The sequence below is a fragment of the Ovis canadensis genome, chromosome 1, assembly GCF_042477335.2.
Source record: "Ovis canadensis isolate MfBH-ARS-UI-01 breed Bighorn chromosome 1, ARS-UI_OviCan_v2, whole genome shotgun sequence".
NCBI lineage: Eukaryota > Metazoa > Chordata > Mammalia > Artiodactyla > Bovidae > Ovis > Ovis canadensis.
The window spans coordinates 109743551-109762795 of record NC_091245.1 but is presented as its reverse complement, the minus strand read 5'-3'; the positions used below and the strand labels follow the sequence as shown (position 1 = coordinate 109762795).

At 38.5% G+C, this 19245-nt stretch overlaps 3 protein-coding genes across 3 annotated transcripts; 2 read left to right on the top strand and 1 right to left on the bottom strand.

Annotated features, from left to right (window-relative positions):
• The first annotated feature begins 1338 nt into the window (after positions 1–1338).
• Positions 1339–2283, top strand: LOC138429984 (olfactory receptor 10T2-like). Its single transcript, XM_069571589.1, has one exon. The coding sequence runs from the start codon at positions 1339–1341 to the stop codon at positions 2281–2283; it is 945 nt and encodes a 314-aa protein (XP_069427690.1).
• A 2365-nt stretch (positions 2284–4648) lies between these two features.
• Positions 4649–5557, bottom strand: LOC138433866 (high mobility group protein B2). The gene has a single exon (XM_069577224.1). The coding sequence runs from the start codon at positions 5428–5430 to the stop codon at positions 4801–4803; it is 630 nt and encodes a 209-aa protein (XP_069433325.1). The 5' UTR covers positions 5431–5557; the 3' UTR covers positions 4649–4800.
• Positions 5558–17803: 12246 nt separating this feature from the next.
• Positions 17804–18745, top strand: LOC138429981 (olfactory receptor 10T2). Its single transcript, XM_069571576.1, has one exon. It carries the CDS (start codon positions 17804–17806, stop codon positions 18743–18745), a length of 942 nt encoding a protein of 313 aa, XP_069427677.1.
• Positions 18746–19245: the final 500 nt, after the last annotated feature.

The window sequence follows — 19245 nt, the reverse complement described above, 5'->3', positions numbered from 1 at the left end:
AGACTGGCCAATTAAGCCATCTAGCAAGAGAACAGTCTGCTTTGTGAGGTAATAGACTCCTTTAAACTGGAACTTGACGACTGTGATTGGACAACACATATGTAAAATGTTTATATACTTAGGTGCAGATTAAGAAAGAAGATTCCAGTTCAGTTCAGTCGCTCAGTCATATCCAACTCTTTGTGACCCCATGAACAGCAGCACACCAGGCCTCCCTGTCCATTACCAACTGCCGGAGTCCACCCAAACCCATGTCCACTGAGTCAGTGATGCCATCCAACCATCTCATCCTCTGTCATCCCTTTCTCCTCCTGCCCTCAACCTTTCCCAGCATCAAGGTCTTTTCAAATGAGTCACTAGTGTAAAGGTTTTAGAATTAAGTTATTTCTGAATCAAATCACAGGTGTCCCACAGAAAATGGTGAGGCTTTTTCTGAGAACATTATGGAGGCATCAGAGATTGAGGCAGTGGTCAAGAGAGTGAAGGTGTCAGCCCAAGAACAGGCATGCTCTGAGCATAACTTGAGCTTTAGCTAGATTCTTAATCCCAAATTACAATAACAAGAGAAATCCCATTATATGAGATCATTCTAAGCCCATCTCAAAGGTTTCATGACTAATCATAAGCAAATAAATCTCAACACTTCAGTATATGTAAGCAAGCAGCATTTGTCTCAAGTATATGAGGGACTAGAGAAATGACTTTTCAATTGTTTTTTCTAGTTCATACTTTCATAAAACTGCTTTGAAGATAGGTGATTTCCAGGACTGTCACTCTCATGTGGGTTAAGCAAATGGTTTAATCTTTTTGAAATTCAGTTTCCATAAACTCACAGGTTTAGATGAGATGACTTTAAGATCACCTCTTGATTTAACACATTATGTATGAAGCTTTTATGCCGATAAGAAGACAGAGAAATGGAAACAACTTACAAAAATGAAAATAATGTCTTCAGATATCATTGAACTGGGGATTTTCTTATGCCACTCCTCCTCAAGCCTACTGCTTTCTCCTTGCCCCTTGATCAACGTGCTTAACTTGTTTGTTACTCATTTTTTCAGATCAGTATTGTCAATTTTGTAGAGAAACACAGACATGGTCTATTTCGGGGCATTCACTTCTTTTTTTTTTAAGATCTAATATTTTATATATATACTTTTTTTTTAATTTTTACTTTATTTTACTTTACAATACTGTATTGGTTTTGCCATACATTGACATGAATCTGCCACGGGTGTACATGAGTTCCCAATCCTGAACCCCCCACCCCATATCATCTTTTGTCAAATTCATTCTTTTGCCGGTTGCAGAATGTCTGAGTCTGATTTGCAGTGACCAATGAAAAGGCAGAACCAGAGCATGATCACCGAGTTCATCCTTATAGGCTTCTCTAACCTAGGGGATCTGCAGATCCTTCTCTTCTTTATCTTCCTCCTGGTCTACCTGACCACTCTGACGGCCAATGCCACCATCATGACGGTCATTCGTCTGGATCGGGCTTTGCACACTCCTATGTACTTCTTTCTCTTTGTCCTCTCCTGTTCTGAAACCTGCTACACCTTGGTCATTGTACCAAAAATGCTGACCAACCTGCTTTCCACAGCTCCAACTATTTCATTATCTGGGTGTGTGGCCCAGCTCTATTTCTTTGTGGGCTTGGCTTGTACCAACTGTTTCCTAATTGCCGTAATGGGCTATGATCGCTACGTTGCCATCTGCAACCCTCTCAACTACACACTCATTGTCAGCAGAGCCACCTGCACACAGCTGGTTTTAGCCTCAAGCTTCTGTGGTTTCCTGATCTCTGTGGTTGTCAACGTCCTGGTGTTTAGTATACCCTTCTGTGCCTCCAATCGGATCAACCACTTCTTCTGTGACATTTCCCCTGTCATAAAACTGGGCTGCACAGACACCAACCTGAAGGAAATGGTTATCTTCTTCCTCAGCATTCTGGTGTTGCTGGTTCCCTTAGTGCTGATCTTTATCTCCTACGTCTTCATTGTTTCCACCATCCTCAAGATTTCCTCAGTAGAGGGGCAGCGTAAGGCCTTCGCCACCTGCGCCTCCCACCTCACAGTGGTCATTGTCCACTATGGTTGTGCTTCCTTTATCTACTTGAGGCCCACATCCCTGTACTCTTCAGATAAGGATCGGCTTGTGGCAGTGACCTATACAGTGATTACCCCACTACTTAACCCTCTTGTCTATACACTGAGAAATAAAGAAGTAAAGACAGCTCTGAAAAAGGTTCTCAGTAGGTACTTGCTTTCCAAAACTGTATAAGTTGCTATATCAGGAAAATTATATTCACGAAAGTATCCAGGATATGATGCCACTAAACATAGTTTTTGTTTAAAAAAGAAAACAAGGAAGAAGGTAGTGTTATTTTTATTGGAAAGACCTTTCTGTTTGCCCTCTCTTCACAGTACAGTTTGTACCATTTGGTCTTCAGAAAGTTATGTGAATGTGGCAACTTTCAAAGACCCAATCCATGCTGTTATTGAACATTTAAAATGTCAATTTTCTCATAAATACTATAAATACTGCATTATTTCTCTGAGAATGCCCAGTCTGTTAATATTCTTCCTACACTGAAGGAAACAGTAGAGAATGTTGTTTAAATGTCTGAATGCTTTGGTATATTTTTTGAGGTAAAAGCAATATTTACAATAAAAATTATAGGCAAAAAGAATAATTAATTTATGGAGAGATGAGTTCCATGAGGCTAATGGTAAAGCAGAAAACATGGATTTTGGAATCATAAAGACCTAGGTTTGAATATTGATTTGAATCATTGTCCAGCCAAATGCCATGGGTCAGACTTAACCTTTCTCATGGTCAGTTATTCCCTATGTAACGTGACATCTTTAATGCCTTCTCGTTTGGGCTTTGTAAGAACTAAAGGAGTTAATAGATGCAAAACAGTTTGGTGCTCTTCTGACAGAAAGCATTAAAAATTGCTAGTTTTTTCCCACCTCCCTTCATTTTCCTTTCTTTATTCCATAAACTAGAATTGCAATAACATCAGTTGCAGGGTGAAATTGAGTTGACCATCCAAGAGTTCTTTTGTGAATCTGTCAATATGAGCAAAGTATTAAACTAGGTATTGTAGGAAAAGAGTAATAAACTATGGTTCCCTCTTTCTTTCATGCTTCACTATAAGAAATAACCAAATGGTAATCACCTAACATAGGTGAATTACACTTATTTGCATGACTATTTTTGTGGATTTTGTTAAAGATGTGTGTCAATAAAGCAACATAATTTTATATGAACCTAATTTCTTAAGTGTTCATTTCTCAGCCTTCCAATTGAGCAGCATGTAATAGGAGCTCCTACTTGGGTATGTGGATGGGGGTAAAAGTTGAAGGGTCACATAACATAGATCTAAAAATAAGTTTCCTATGTGAGCATGTACCTATAACTTAAATTATATAAAATGGAAATAAATAAAACATTGTTTACAGAAGAATTAAATCAGGAATGCCCTATGGTATATATAGCTTGTCTTTTTATGACTGGCTTATTTCACTTAGAGAAGGGAGAGTTGTTATTTAATGGTTACCATTTCAGACTTGAAAAATGGAAGTGTCCTGGAGATCTGTTTTATAACAATGTGAATATAGTTCATACTACTGAACTACACACATAAAAGTGGATAAGATAGAAAATGTTATGTTATGTCTTTCTTACAATAAAAATAGGTCTTGTTATGTGTCAGCAGGTTATGTTATGGTTTGCTGTTTTGAGCTGGGCTCAACATAGTAACTCTGCTTCAAGTTTCACATTCGTTGGATTTGACCATTTTGGAAAGGTTGGAATTAGATTTGCATCAGTTATTTTCATTCCAGATACCAGGTCTAAAAGGACTGGGAGAGTTCATCTAATGCTGGTAGCAGAAAACCTGCAATGCATTTTAAAAAATTATTTATTTATTTTAATTGGAGGCCAATTACCTTACAATATTGTAGTGGTTTTTGCCATACATTGACATGAATCAGCCATGGGTGTACATGTGTTCCCCATCCTGAACCCCTCTCCCACCTCCTCCCAATCCCATCCCTCAGGGTCATCCCAGTACACCAGCCCTGAGTGCCCTGTATCATGCATCCAACCTGGACTAGTGATTTGTTTCACATATGGTAATATACATGTTTCAATGCTATTCTCTCAAATCATCCCACCCTTGCTTCTCCCACAGAGTTCAGAAGTCTGTTCTTTACATCTGTGTCTCTTTTGCTGTCTCGCATATAGGGACATTGTTACCATCTTTCTAAATTCCATATATATGCATTAATATACTGTATCGGTGGTTTTCTTTATGACTTACTTCACCCTGTATAATAGGCTCCAGTTTCATCTACCTCATTAGAACTGACTCAAATGCATTCTTTTTTTTTTTTTTTTTTTTAATATATATAATTTTATTACAAAATTTTTTTAAAAAAACAAAACGCAACATTCTCATTCTAGAAAACCCAAAAGTTGCTATTGATGCTAATTTCTATGAGTTTGCTGTGCTACCATACACAAGTCAAGAAATTAAAGAAACCATTAAATATTTAGAAACATTTAACATCAGAAGCTTGAAACTCTAACTGTATGTAGTAGCCCCTCAAAAGCCACAACTTGCATTTATAAAAAAGTATTTTCTCTACAAAGAATCTTATCAGCTATACAAAAATCTGTACAGTTTTTATACTGAAGCTAATATTGAGCTGCACTTGAATTCACATTCTTAGCAAAACAATTGCCTGAGCACACACACACACTCCACACACATCATTACAAGATAGCCATTTATTCCTCGTCTTCCTCCTCCTCCTCCTCATCTTCATCTTCTTCCTCCTCCTCTTCCTCCTCATCTTCTGGTTCATTTTTCTTCTTGGAGCCTGTCGGCCTGCCAGGGCCCTTTTTTCCCGCTTCACTCTTGCCCTTGGCACGGTATGCAGCAATATCCTTTTCGTATTTCTCCTTTAGCTTAGCTGCTTTCTGTTCATACGGCTGTTTATCTTTGGCTGACTGCTCAGACCACATTTCACCCAGTTTTTTTGCAGTATCCCCAATGGATAAGCCAGGGTGTTCACTTTTGATCTTTGGGCGATGTTCGGAGCAAAACAGGAAGAAGGCAGATGGAGGCCTTTTCGGAGCGTTGGGATCTTTTTTCTTTCCCTTCTTGTCACCTTTAGGAGGGACATAATTTTTCATCTCCCTGTCGTAGCGAGCTTTGTCACTTTTTGCCATGTCTTCGAACTTGGACTTTTCCTTGGCCGACATGGTCTTCCATCTCTCGGAACATTTCTTGGAAAACTCTGCGAAATTGACTGAGGAGTCGGGGTGCTTCTTCTTGTGCTCCTCGCGGCAGGTCTGCACGAAGAAGGCGTACGAAGACATCTTGCCCCGCGGCTTGTTGGGGTCGCCCTTCCCCATGATGCTGCTGCTGCGGCGGAGGCTGCCTGTCCACCTGGTGAAAGATTTTCCTCAGAGTTCCGCGCAGCGGCCGCTTCTGACCGCTACGCTGCCGCCCTGGCTCCGGCGTGAACTGGTTCGTCGCTAACCAAATGCATTCTTTTTAATAGCTGAGTAATATTCCACTGTGTATATGTACCATAGCTTTCTTATCCATTCATCTGCTGATGAACATCTAGGTTGCTTCCATGTCCTAGCTATTGTAAACAGTGCTTCAGTGAACATTGGGGTACATGTGTCTCTTTCAATTCTTGTTTCTTCAGTGTGTATGCCCAGCAGTGGGATTGCTGGGTCATATGGTAGTTCTATTGTCAATTTTTTAAGGACTTTCCATACTATTCCATAGTGGCTGTATTATTTTGGATTCCCACCAACAGCGTAAGAGGGTTCCCTTTTCTTTGCATCTTCTCCAGCATTTATTGAAAAAATGTGCAATACATGTTTTGATCAAGTGGCTCAGATGGTAAAGAATCTGTCTGTAGTACAGGAAACCTGGGTTCAATCCTTGGGTCTGAAAGATCCCCTGGAAAAGGGAAAGGCTACCACTTCAGTATTCTCGCCTGGATAATTCCGTGGACAGAGGAGCCTGGTAGGCGACAGACCATGGTGTCTCAAAGAGTCAGACACAACTGAATGGCTAACAATACTTTGAAACCGGCAAACTATCCCTCTGCCTATACTTCATTGGCTAACAGAAATCCCAGTCTGTTCAGTTCAGTTGCTCAGTCATGTCTGACTCTGTGCAACCCCATGGACTGCAGCACACCAGACTTCCCTGTCCATCACCAACTCCCAGAGCTTGCTCAAACTCATGTCTGTCATGTCAGTGATGCCATCCAACCATCTCATCCTCTGTCGTCCCCTTCTCCTCCCACCTGCAATCTTTCCCAGCATCAGGGTCTTTTCAAATGGGTCATGTTTTTGATTCAGGTGGCCAAAGTATTGAGTTTCAGCTTCAACATCAGTCATTCCATTGAACACCCAGGACTGATATCATTTAGGATGGACTGGTTGGATCTCCTTGTAGTCCAAGGGACTCTCAAGAGTCTTCTCCAACACCACAATTCAAAAGCATCAATTCTTCAGCTCTCAGATATTTCTATGATCCAAATCTCACATCCATACATGACCACTGAAGAAAACCATAGCTTTGACTAGATGGACCTTTGATGGCAAAGTAATGTCTCTGCTTCTTGATATACTGTCTAGGTAGGTCATAGCTTTTCTTCCAAGGAGCAAGCGTCTTTTAATTTCATGGCTTCAGTCACCATCTGTAATGATTTTGGAGCCTAAGGAAAGGAAGTCTGTCACTGTTTCCATTGTTTCCCCATTTATTTGCCATGAAGTGATGGGACCAGATGCCATAATCTTCATTTCTTGAATGTTGAGTTTTAAGCCAGCTTTTCACTCTCCTCTTTCACTTTCATCAAGAGGCTCTTTAGTTCCTCTTCACTTTCTGCCATAAGGGTGGTGTCATCTGCCTATCTGAGGTTATTAATATTTCTCCAGGCAGTGTTGATTTCAACTACCTTTCATCCAGCCTGACATTTTGCATTATGTACTCTGCATATACGTTAAATAAGCAGGGTGACAATATACAACCTTGATATATTCCTTTCAAAATTTGGAACCAATCCATTGTTCCATGTCCGGTTCTAGCTGTTGCTTCTTGACCTGCATACAGATTTCTCAGGAGGCAGATAAAGTGGTCTGGTATTCCCATCTGTTTAAGAATTTTCCAGTTTGATGTGATCCACACAGTCTAAGACTTTGGTGTAGTCAATAAAACAGTTGATGTTTCTCTGTAACACTCTTGCTTTTTTGATGATCCAATGGATGTTGGCAATTTGATCTCTGGTTCCTCTGCCTTTCCTAAATACAACTTGAACATGTGGAAGTTCTTGTTTCACATGCTGCTGGAGCCTCACTTGAAGGAAGCATTAATTTGCTAGCATATGAGATGAGCACAATTGCGTTGTAGCTTGAACATTCTTTGGAGCTACCTTTCTTTGGGATTGAAATGAAAACTGACCTTTTCCAGTCCTATGGCCACTGCTGAGTTTTCCAAATTTGCTGGCATAATCAGTGCAACACTTTCACAGCATCATCTTTTAGGATTTGAAGTAGCTCAACTGGAATTTCATCACCTCCACTAGCTTTGTTCATAATGATGCTTCCTAAAGGCCCACTTGACTGTGCATTCCAGGATGTCTGGCTCTAGGTGAATAATCACACCACCATGGTTATCTGGGTCATTAAGATCTTTTTTGTGTGTAGTTTTTCTGTGTATTCTTGCCACCTCTTCTTAATCTCTTCTGCTTCTTTTAAGTCCATATCATTTCTGTCCTTTAGGTAGTTCCATCTTTGTATGAAATGTTCCCTTGAAAACTCTAATTTTCTTGACAAGATCTCTGGTCTTTCTCACTCTATTGTTTTCCTCATTGTCTTGCATTGATTACTGAGGAAGTCTTCTTTATTTCTCCTTGCTATTCTTTGGAACTCTGCATTCAGATGGGTATATCTTTCCTTTTCTCCTTTGCCTTTAGCTTATCTTCTTTTCTCAGATATTGTCTCCTCAGACAACCATTTTCCCTTTTTGTACTTCTTTTTCTTGGCATTAAATCCCAAAACCAAGCCCAAAATTCTGTGGTTGAGAATTATACTCTGCATCTAAAAGCAGCAACTGCAAAGTCACAGAGCAGAAGGGAAAAAGAGCTCTTGCTGAAAATTTAACCTACAACAATGAACTATGAACTAACTTTTTTCCTATCCCAATATGTTTTTAAATGAAGATTTAACTTTTCTTCAAATATGGTGAGGACAACATATCAGGAAGCAATTGCCATTGGAAAGATAGTTAATTGCACACAATTCCCAAGGGAAGATAGGACATGCCATGCTTAGGACAAGAGAAGAGTGTAAGAGCCTGAAAAAGCAGACAAGTAGGCTTCCCAGATGGCTCAGCGGGTAAAGAATTCAGCTGCAATGCAGGAAACATAGGTTATATCCCTGGATCAGGTAGGTGCCTTAGAGAAGGAAATGGCAACCCACTCTAGTATTCTTGCCTAGAAAATCCCATGGACAGAGGAGCCTGAGAGACTACAGCCAAAGAGATTCACAAAGAGCACATTAACTCATTAGGGGCTATGTACTCTGTATTGATTAGTTTGCATGTGAAAGACTTGCTCTAAAGAAAGTCCTTTGTTATCTCCAGGAATTGGAAAATTCTAACCCTAGTTAGGAAGAGCAGTTCCTCCTTGATAATTGAGTCTCCAAAAGGCCATCAAGGCTGATCAAAGAAGTCAAAACATCTGACACAGAAACTAGAAAATATAGTTAATATGCAGTGTTATGTCAATATTCTAAATCTTGTGGCTTTGAATATAAACTTTACAGTCAGTCTTGATATCCCACAAAATACCTTGTTGGAATTTTTACTGGGATTGCATTAAATCTACAGAACAGTCTGAGAAGAACTGACGTCTTAACAAAATTCAGTCTTCCTATCCACATAGATTATTCCTCCATGTACTGAGATTGTCGACTACAAATTGGCACTTGCCAAGAGCATTGCCAGCACCTGAACAACAAGGGCATTTACCATCTGCCTCTGTGGAGACTGATTTCTGTGTTGCTGTAGCTGTTGACCTTAACACCCCTGAGGGAGTTCAGGGTGAAGTGAGGCACTCTGTTCTTCAGGGAATCTTGTGGAACATGTCTTTAGATATTTTCAGGAACTGATTTCATGATCCCAATCTTTGCATCTCTTGATATCTAGAAAAGCACTAAATCCCTTCATCGGCTCCTCATGACTAGCAGAAAATCTTGTAAAATGCGTGCTTAATTGCATTGAACTATCCTGAACTACCCCTTCCCGAAAATCACATATTGATCTTCCCCCGCTGCATTTTTGGAGCAATCTCTCAGAACTAACTGAGATGCTATCTCCAGGGCTGCAGTCCTCATTTTGCACCAAATAAAACTTAACTCACAATGCTCAAGTTGTGCATCTTTTTTTAGTTGACAAGATCTTTAATATCTTTCACTAATATTTTATAATTTTCCTCATAAAAGTCTTGTACATATTTTGTAATTTATCCTTAAGCATTTCTCTTTTTAGCTGCTAATATAAATGATTTATATTTTTAATTTCAAATTCCAATTTTCTATTGCTGATATATAGAGGAAAGTGAACTTTTGTATAGCAATGTGGCTATAATCTTGCCTTTTTAGTTTCAAGAGGGTTTTATGTTTTTCATTTTGGTTTGTTGTGGGGTTTTTTGACTTTTTTTTTTTTTTTTGGCCTATTCTTGAGAGTTTCTTTGTAGGCCATCATGTCATCTATGTATTCTTGAACATCTAAGTACTCTTGTACATCTAAGTGCATCTAAGTACTCTTGCCTGGAAAATCCCATGGACGGAGGAGCCTGGTGGGCTGCCATCCATGGGGTGGCGAAGAGTCGGACACGACTGAGCAACTTCATTTTCAATTTTCACTTTCATGCATTGGAGAAGGAAATGGCAACCCACTCCAGTGTTCTTGACTTGAGAATCCCAGGGACGGGGGGAGCCTGGTGGGCTGCCGTCTATGGGGTCACACAGGGTCAGACACGACTGAAGTGACTTAGCAGCAGCAGCAGCATGTCATCTATGAAGAGATACAGTTTTATTTCTTCTTTCTTTTGACTTTTTCCTTCTGTTTTTATTTTTATAATTTCTATGTTGCTGTTTTCCAGAAGCTAAATCTGGATTTGTATCTGACAGATTCTTAGAGGCACTACCAATTTAGATGCTCTATACATTAAATCCAGAGCTGAGGTTTCTTGAGTTAAGTGATGATGCAATTTTGAGATGCAAATCATAATGAGGGCCTACCAATTGCAACCTCTCATAAGTGAATCTATTTCACCACCCTGACCATATCTCCTGTCAGCCTTGAGACAACTCCCATCAGAACCTCCCACAATGAGCTAAAAGATGGGCTTAATTCTGTTTTATGTTTATCTTAAGGTGTCCTTTCTCAGAGTCCCAGCTTAGAGTAGATCTACTGTTTAACTCCCTATTTTGGTGGGTCCCAGTCCCATCACTTCATGGGAAATAGATGGGGAAACAGTGGAAACAGTGTCAGACTTCATTTTTTTGGGCTCCAAAATCACTGCCGATGGTGACTGCAGCAATGAAATTAAAAGACGCTTACTCCTTGGAAGAAAAGTTATGACCAACCTAGATAGTATATTCAAAAGCAGAGATATTACTTTGCCGACTAAGGTCCATCTAGTCAAGGCTATGGTTTTTCCCGTGGTCATGTATGGATGTGAGAGTTGGACTGTGAAGAAGGCTGAGCACCGAAGAATTGATGCTTTTGAACTGTGGTATTGGAGAAGACTCTTGAAAGTCCCTTGGACTGCAAGGAGATCCAACCAGTCCATTCTGAAGGAGATCAGCCCTGGGATTTCTTTGGAAGGAATGATGCTAAAGCTGAAACTCCAGTACTTTGGCCATCTCATGTGAAGAGTTGACTCATTGGAAAAGACTCTGATGCTGGGAGGGATTGGGGGCAGGAGGAGAAGGGGACGACCGAGGATGAGATGGCTGGATGGCATCACTGACTCAATGAACGTGAGTCTGAGTGAACTCCGGGAGCTGGTGATGGACAGGGAGGCCTGGCATGCTGCGATTCATGGGGTCGCAAAGAGTCGGACAAGACTGAGCGACTGAACTGAACTGAACCTTAATTTCTGTCTGCCTCATCCTGTGATTCCCTCATATCACTAGCTGGATTTGTAATTCCATCCAGATAAATAAATGTCCTTGGTGTAAAAGACATTTTTAGTACTTCATTCTTCTCAGGATTCTTACTTTCTCTCAGATTATGACCTAGAAGTTCCTACAATGCTTTCAGCTGATAAATATGCAATAAGGAAATTTTTAAAATATTCCCCAGCAATTTCAGTTGTTTTCAGAAAGAGCATTTGTTTAAATAACCAGAGTAGTCAATAGAAGAAATAGAAATTCTCAGAAATCCTCTTCAGTCTTTTTTCTTTGAATATCCTAGGTTTTGTCATTCAGTAGTTTCTACTTAACTTTCTTATTCTCAGTATTTTTATTCATAACTCATTAGTCAAATCTTAGCCCTGGTTACGTTTAAGAAGATCTTCACTGTGAGGTGCTCATCTTTCTAGCTATGCTGTCTCTTCACTGACACATGCTTCAGTTCAGTTCAGTTCAGTTCAGTTCAGTTACTCAGTCATGTCCCACTCTTTGCAATCCCATGAATCACAGCACACCAGGCCTCCCTGTCCATCACCATCTCCCGGAGTTCACTCAGACTCACATCCATTGAGTCGGTGGTGCCATCCAGCCATCTCATCCTCTCTTGTCCCCTTCTCCTCCTGCCCCCAATCCCTCCCAGCATCAGAGTCTTTTCCAGTAAATCAACTCTTCGCAGGAGGTGGCCAGAGTACTGGAGTTTCAGCTTTAGCATCATTCTTTCCAAAGAACACTCAGGACTGATCTCCTTTAGAATGGACTGGTTGGATCTCCTTGCAGTCCAACAGACTCTCAAGAGTCTTCTCCAACACCACAGGTCAAAAGCATCAATTCTTCAGTGCTCAGCTATCTTCACAGTCCAAATTGAAGAAAGTAGGGAAAACCACTAAACCATTCAGGTATGACCTAAATCGAATCCCTTATGATTATACAGAGGAAGTGTGAAATAAATTTAAGGGACTAGATCTAATAGATAGAGTGCCTGATGAACTATGGACTGAGGTTCATGACACTGTAGAGGAGACAAGGATCAAGACCATCCCTGTGGAAAAGAAATGCAAAAAAGCAAAATGGCTGTCTGGGGAGGCCTTACAAATAGCTGTGAAAAGAAGAGAAGTGAAAAGCAAAGGAGAAAAGGAAAGATATAAGCATCTGAATGCAGAGTTCCAAAGAATAGCAAGAAGAGATAAGAAAGCCTTCCTCAGAGATCAACGCAAAGAAATAGAGGAAAACAGACTGGGAAAGACTAGAGATCTCTTCAAGAAAATTAGAGATACCAAGGGAATATTTCATGCAAAGATAGCCTCAATAAAGGTCAGAAATGGTATGGACTCATGCTTCAGTATGCCTCTTATTACACACAGTTTTGCTACCCTGATATAACAGATGGATTCATGTAATTTATTTATCTTTGTATCACTGTAATATCTAGCAGTGCTTTCCAAAGCACAACACTCAAAGAATGGTCACTGAATAAAAGTCATTCCCTTATAATAATTCCTTTAAGGGAGCTAATAAATCCAGTTGTTTGACTTTTTATTCAGTATATGCTTTTTCCAGTAGTCATGTGCAATCTGACAGTTGGGCCATAAAGAAGAATTGATGCTTTTGAATTGTAGTGCTGGAGAAGACTCTTGAGAGTCCCTTAGACAGCAAGGAGATCAAACCAGTCAATCCTAAATGAATCAATACTGAATATTCATTGGAAAGACTGATGCTGAAGCTGAAGCTCCAATACTTTGGTCACCTGATGCAAAGAGCCAACTCACTGGAAAAGCCCCTGGTGTTGGGAAAGATTGAGGGCAGGAGGAGAAGGGGATGACAGAGGATGAGATGGTTGGATGGCATAGCTGACTCAATGGACATGCATTTGAGCAAACTCCAGAAGATAGTGAAGGACAGAGAAGCATGGCATCCTGCACTCTGTAGGGTTGCAAAGAATCAGACATGATTTAGTGACTGAACAACAAATTGGGTATAGAAGCAAGACACAGCCTACCAGTGTAATCCCCCAAAATGCCAAACATACCTACATTCACCAACCCCTGCCTTCATGTCTTATGCTTTATCAAATCAACCTTCAAGTGAATCTGCAGGTTGGTGAGCTTGGTTTCTCTTGGCATATCAGTGTTTTGTAAACTTTCTATCTGAAAGCAACTCCCTTATGCCAAAAGAATTCTTATTTACATTTTTCATGCTTTGCCCAAATATAATTTTTTCAATCTATATTATTGTCTTCTGATATTAGATAAGATGTTCTTGTCCCAGTTTAGTCATTTATCTTTTGCTTTAGCTCTCCTTGTCTCAGAGGGCCCCAGTTCTTGGAATCCCAGAAGGCTATAAATACTCTCCAACCTAATTACAGACTCTGAATTGACATATGAATAGAGACTGGGATAATTTCAGCTTCTTATTTAAGACTTAAAAAGGTTAACACATCTAAGTGTCCAAATAAACCCATTATGAAATGTTTCAGCACATTTTTTTCCCAATCATTTACCCCTTTAGGACAGATGACATTACTTTTACAAGTAAACTTCTACTGCTGCCTCTTTCCACGTTCAAAAGACCTACAAGACTGAGTCCTCAAATCAAAGTCATATGTCAACTTCCTTGATCATTTGAATGTAAGTGGGTAAGTGTAATCTCTCTATCAGTTACTACCTGAAGAAGAAACTGTTTTCTACCAAAGATCTCAGATTTCAATGCATTTGCACCATAGCTTATAGTATTATGAAAAAGATTCTATACCAGAGTCAATTTTTCTAACAAAAATATATGCTATTTTTCTTAAAACAAAACAAGCTTTTTACTACTATTGAGTCTGCATATACACATAAATGGAAACATATATACACATATACCATGCCCTATATGAAATTTAAAAACTGAGAAATCAAGCAATAAAAGTAACTAGGGGGCAGGAAAGCTCATTCTCATAGGTTTATTTTTTAAAAAAATAATTGGAGGAATAATAAAAATATTATGAATAATATGGATTATAGTAAAAGAGCAAAGAAAACGTTCTAGATAAAAATCATAGTAGATGAAAAAACTAAAGGAGAATTAAAGGAGAAGCTAAGGGAGAATTTAAGAATACCATTATTTGTTATTATGTTTTGTTTAGAGTCTATTATGTGTTCCAAACTGTGGTGGAGGCAGCAGATCATTTGGGATATATTGTTATGGGTCCCTTTCCCCAAAGAAACAATCTGCAGAGGGATATGATATAGATTAAATGGATGATAGTTAGATAGATAGATAGGAAATAAGAGGTATAAATTAATTCTAAAAACACAAAGGACGGTATCTAACCCATACTCCATATCAGTATGATTTTAAGATCTCTAAGTGTTATGAAGAGAATGAGCATTTATATGTTTTCTAGTAGCCAGAGAAGGTGTATTGAAAAACATGGGACATGACAGGGATTTGGATATAGAAAACAACAATCTATATAGGTATGTGAAACAGCATGAGAGAAAATATAAAAGCAGTGATATGGTTGGGGCCAAGAAGGCTTCCTTAAATATAGCTAAATTCTTATTTGAGTTACTGAAAGAGAAGCTGGTGATTTAGCAGGAAATTGAAAACAGTCTGATTCACAAAATTGTGATAAAATTAAGCAACATCTTATTTTTTCCTATCTTTGAATCTTTGAATATATTTACCATATATTTAACTTACCAATTTTCTTATTCCCTTTGTTCTTTTGTTTGATGCTCCTAATCTAAGGCATATAAATAATAAATTTCAAGTATAAAATTTGATAATTTAAGAACATTAGGTAATTAAAATTGGACTATTCTAGAAAATTCAGAAATAGTAAAATGAGTTTTACTTAAACAGGCAGCGTGAGATCATGCTTTAGTCTCTTGGAAAAAGTGTAGGGCAGATACTCTTCCAGCAAGGTAAAGAATAGATGGCATAAAATGTGATAGGAAGGAAGTGGTTTAAATGTTAGAAGGCATACAGTGATATATGTCAATTATATCTTAATAAAACTGAGAAAAAGAATTTTGAAAATACATAAAAAGTAAATGTAAGGAAATAAAACTACCCATGATTGTCCTACTTCTGGAAATAACACAAGCAATATTTTATTTCCTTCCAACATTCACCTCAATATGCCTATGTGTATTTTCTATATATGAGAGATGGTATAGAAATAAACTGTGATTCTACTTTAAAATACAAGTTAGAAGACTTGGATTCTGGTACTGGCTCTATTACTTCAGCATATTATTTATTACTTTTATATTCTATTGAGGTCAAAAAAATTTTAGCCCATGATAAACTAGAAACTATACTACATGCTAGGTATTCAGCTATTAATAAATAATATTACCTTTGCCTATTAAAAGTTCGTAATCTAGAGAAAGCCAAACATATAAGGAGATGAGCTCAACTCCTTACATTGAATGCAGAGATAAAAATGTTCACAGGTCACTCTGCTCAAGAGAGGGTACTTAGTGCCCCTGAATTAGCTACAGAAGGGAGACAAAACACTTGTGCTATCAATTGGGTTGTGAAGGACAAACTGATGTAGCTTACATAAAGCATCTTGTTTTTTGCCATGTCTGATACAAAGGGAACGAGTTATGTTAGCAGGAATGTGGAGCCATCTAACTGAAGGAACCATGGCAGGATGAATAGTGAATGTACCCAGTGAGTCACATCAAACAACTCTTTGTATTTTATAGCCATTAAAGTAGCTAACAAGCTTGATGATGTTGAGTGCTGCAGGTACTAAGTCTGATTTCTCCTGAATTTTTGAACCTGACTTTCAAAATTGAAAATGACTAGGGCTCTGGATGACTTAAGACTATAAGATAATGTGAAATCCCTGAGACGGTCTCTTCTCTTTTCCTTCACCCTAACACTTTTTGGCTATTGAAGACTCAAGGTGCATTCCTGTTGCTCCCTTCCTTCCTTCCATTATCCTAGCTTCAGTCTTCCTACTGACTCTATACATTGTCTATGCTAGTTTGATTATGATGGATACTGAGCATCAAAGTAGCTGCATTGGTAGAAAAATGAAAAAAAAATTGATAGAGAATAAAAAATAGATTAAGATTTTTGAATATGGAAACTTCATAACAGAAATATTTTCAAAATTATAACAGGGATAGTGCAGTATCAAGAATAGGAGATATGGAAACCAAAGGATACATGTAAACAATGCAAATGACATAAGCCCATGGATGAGGGTATCCACCAAAGTTGCCTAAGAATTTTCTCTTTGTCATCTCAAAAGCCCAGAGTACCATAGTGCTTAACAAGTTAGAAATAAAGATGAAATTAAAATGGATTTTTATTTTATTACAAAATATTGATCATATTTTGCAATAAAATTGTTTACACATGATAACAACCTCTCCCTAAATGAAAGCACTTATTATTAAATTACACTAGATAAAATTAAATAAAGGAAATGTTTAGTAAGTTCCTGAATTATTATTATTATTATTATTATTTGCTTTCAACAGGCAATTACAACTGCTTCCTTTCATGTTTTAACTGAACTATGAACTGGTAGAAAATTTTCAAGGATGTGATACAGAGAAAGAGTTGAAGAGATGGTGCGTTTCCAGAGGCAAATCTGCCACCACAAAGTGGCTGATCAGTCTCTGAAAACAAAAGTGCCATAAACAGCCTCATTCATAAGGGAATATTAGAAATGAGTTTACTAATCACAGAATGAGAAATCCCCCTTTTTCTTCAATCACCACTCCTATCCCAGCTCCTGTAACATGCCTTCTGTCATATCAAATGATGACTTGGATTGTCTGACTGTTATCAGACAAGAATTGTTGCTGAACTTTAAAAAAAATATTAATCCTTAAGCTTGCTTTTATTATCATAGCTGTTCACTGGTTGTATTTTGGTCACTGACTTGTGCTTTCCCTACCTGCCCCCACCCCAGCAGGCCATCTACTGTGACTGCCAGTTATCAGAGGACAGGCGTATCAATAATCTTCTGGGCAAACAGATGTTATAAATGGCATGCTGAATTCAGAAATGTGAATGCTTCTAAAGCAATTGTTTTAAAATAATAGCATTATTTTTGGAAGTAGCAAGTTTTTCTTGTGTTTTGATAGTAGCTAAAAAGAGATGGAAATATTCTAACCTACATAAAAGTGAAGTATATTTAGGATCATCAAATTTTAAAAGCTTATTGTTAAATATTTAGAAAATATATCAGAAAGCAAACACAATCAGCTCTAATCTTATTATAAATATGACTTTGTGTCTTTCTTTTCCTCCTATTATATTAGGAGAATTTTCTAATGTTCTTATGTACTCTTTGGTAATATCACATGGTACCTCTTTCAATCTTTGTATATTTCTATAATATAGTTAATCATTCTCCTATTTTGGAGGATAATATTTTTAAATTATCAAAAGGAATATCTATGCTTAGACAGGTTGAGAGAGAGAGATCTTTCAATACTCTAGGTCTGAAAATATAATCCTTAAGGGAAGGCATTGGGGGAATATTTTTTATACAAAGATACTTATCATTTTCTCTCTCCAAACTCATTCACAAAAGGAATTTATTCAGATGCAAGGTTTCAATAGAACCACTGTGGTTACACAGTTCATCCTGGTGGGGTTTTCTAACCTGGAGGAGCTCCAAGTCCTGCTTTTTGTCACCTTCCTCCTTCTGTACTTGACCATCCTAATGGCCAATGCAACCATCATGACTGTTATCTGCTTCAGCAGGACTTTACACACTCCCATGTATGGTTTCCTATTCATCCTTTCCTTTTCTGAGTCTTGCTACACTTTCGTCATCATCCCTCAGCTGCTGGTCCACTTGCTTTCAACCATCAAGACTATCTCTTTCATAGCCTGTGCCACCCAGCTGTTCTTCTTCCTTGGCTTTGCATGTACCAACTGCTTTCTCATTGCTGTGATGGGATATGATCGCTATGTGGCAATTTGTCACCCCCTGAGGTACACACTTATCATGAACAAAAGGCTAGGTTTGGGGTTGGTATCTCTGTCAACCATCACAGGCTTCTTTATTGCTTTGGTGGCCACCAATCTCATATGTGGCATGCATTTTTGTGGCCCAAACAGGGTCAACCACTATTTCTGTGACATGGCACCAGTTATTAAGTTAGCCTGCACAGACACTCATGTAAAAGAACTAGCTCTGTTCAGCCTCAGCATCCTGGTAATCATGGTGCCTTTTCTGCTAATTCTCATATCCTATGGCTTCATCGTTAACACCATCCTGAAGATCCCCTCAGCTGAGGGCAAGAGGAAAGCATTTGCCACCTGTGCCTCACACCTAACCGTGGTCTTTGTCCACTATGGCTGTGCCTCCATCATATACCTTCGGCCCAAATCCAAGTCTGCTTCAGACAAAGACCAGCTGGTGGCAGTGACCTACACAGTGGTTACTCCCCTACTTAATCCTCTTGTCTACAGTCTCAGGAACAAGGAGGTGAAGACTGCACTGAAAAGAGTTCTGGGAATACCTGTGGCAACCAAGTGACCTAATGAAACATTGCAAAATTAACTAGAGAAGTCATAGCAGTCAAAGGCATGAAAATTTCTTTGTCTTTTCATCAGTTCAATCATGATACGGATATTATTTCCAATGACTAAGACCACTGTTGCCTTTTTCTTTTCTCCTATTTCAGAAGAACTGCAAATCAATCTACATGCTAAATTATTTGATGCCTGTTCCTTTTCTTAAAGACGCATGTGGCAAAAAGGGAAAAACATAATATTTTTTTTCAAGGGAAAACACAATACTCAAAATGAAAGTTGGCTAAAGACTGCTTGTCTAGTTAGATAGAGAGAATGGGATGTGAAGTTATTAGAAGCATCCTATCTAGGATGCCAGCATTCACCATATAGCACTATGTATCAGGTTCTATGAAAAGTAGAAAAATCAAGATGAATAAATTGATAATTTATGGAGGTGTAAAAGTGAGTAGGTAGAAACATAAAAAATGAAAATAAAATGATGAATCAGATCTATTAAAAGAA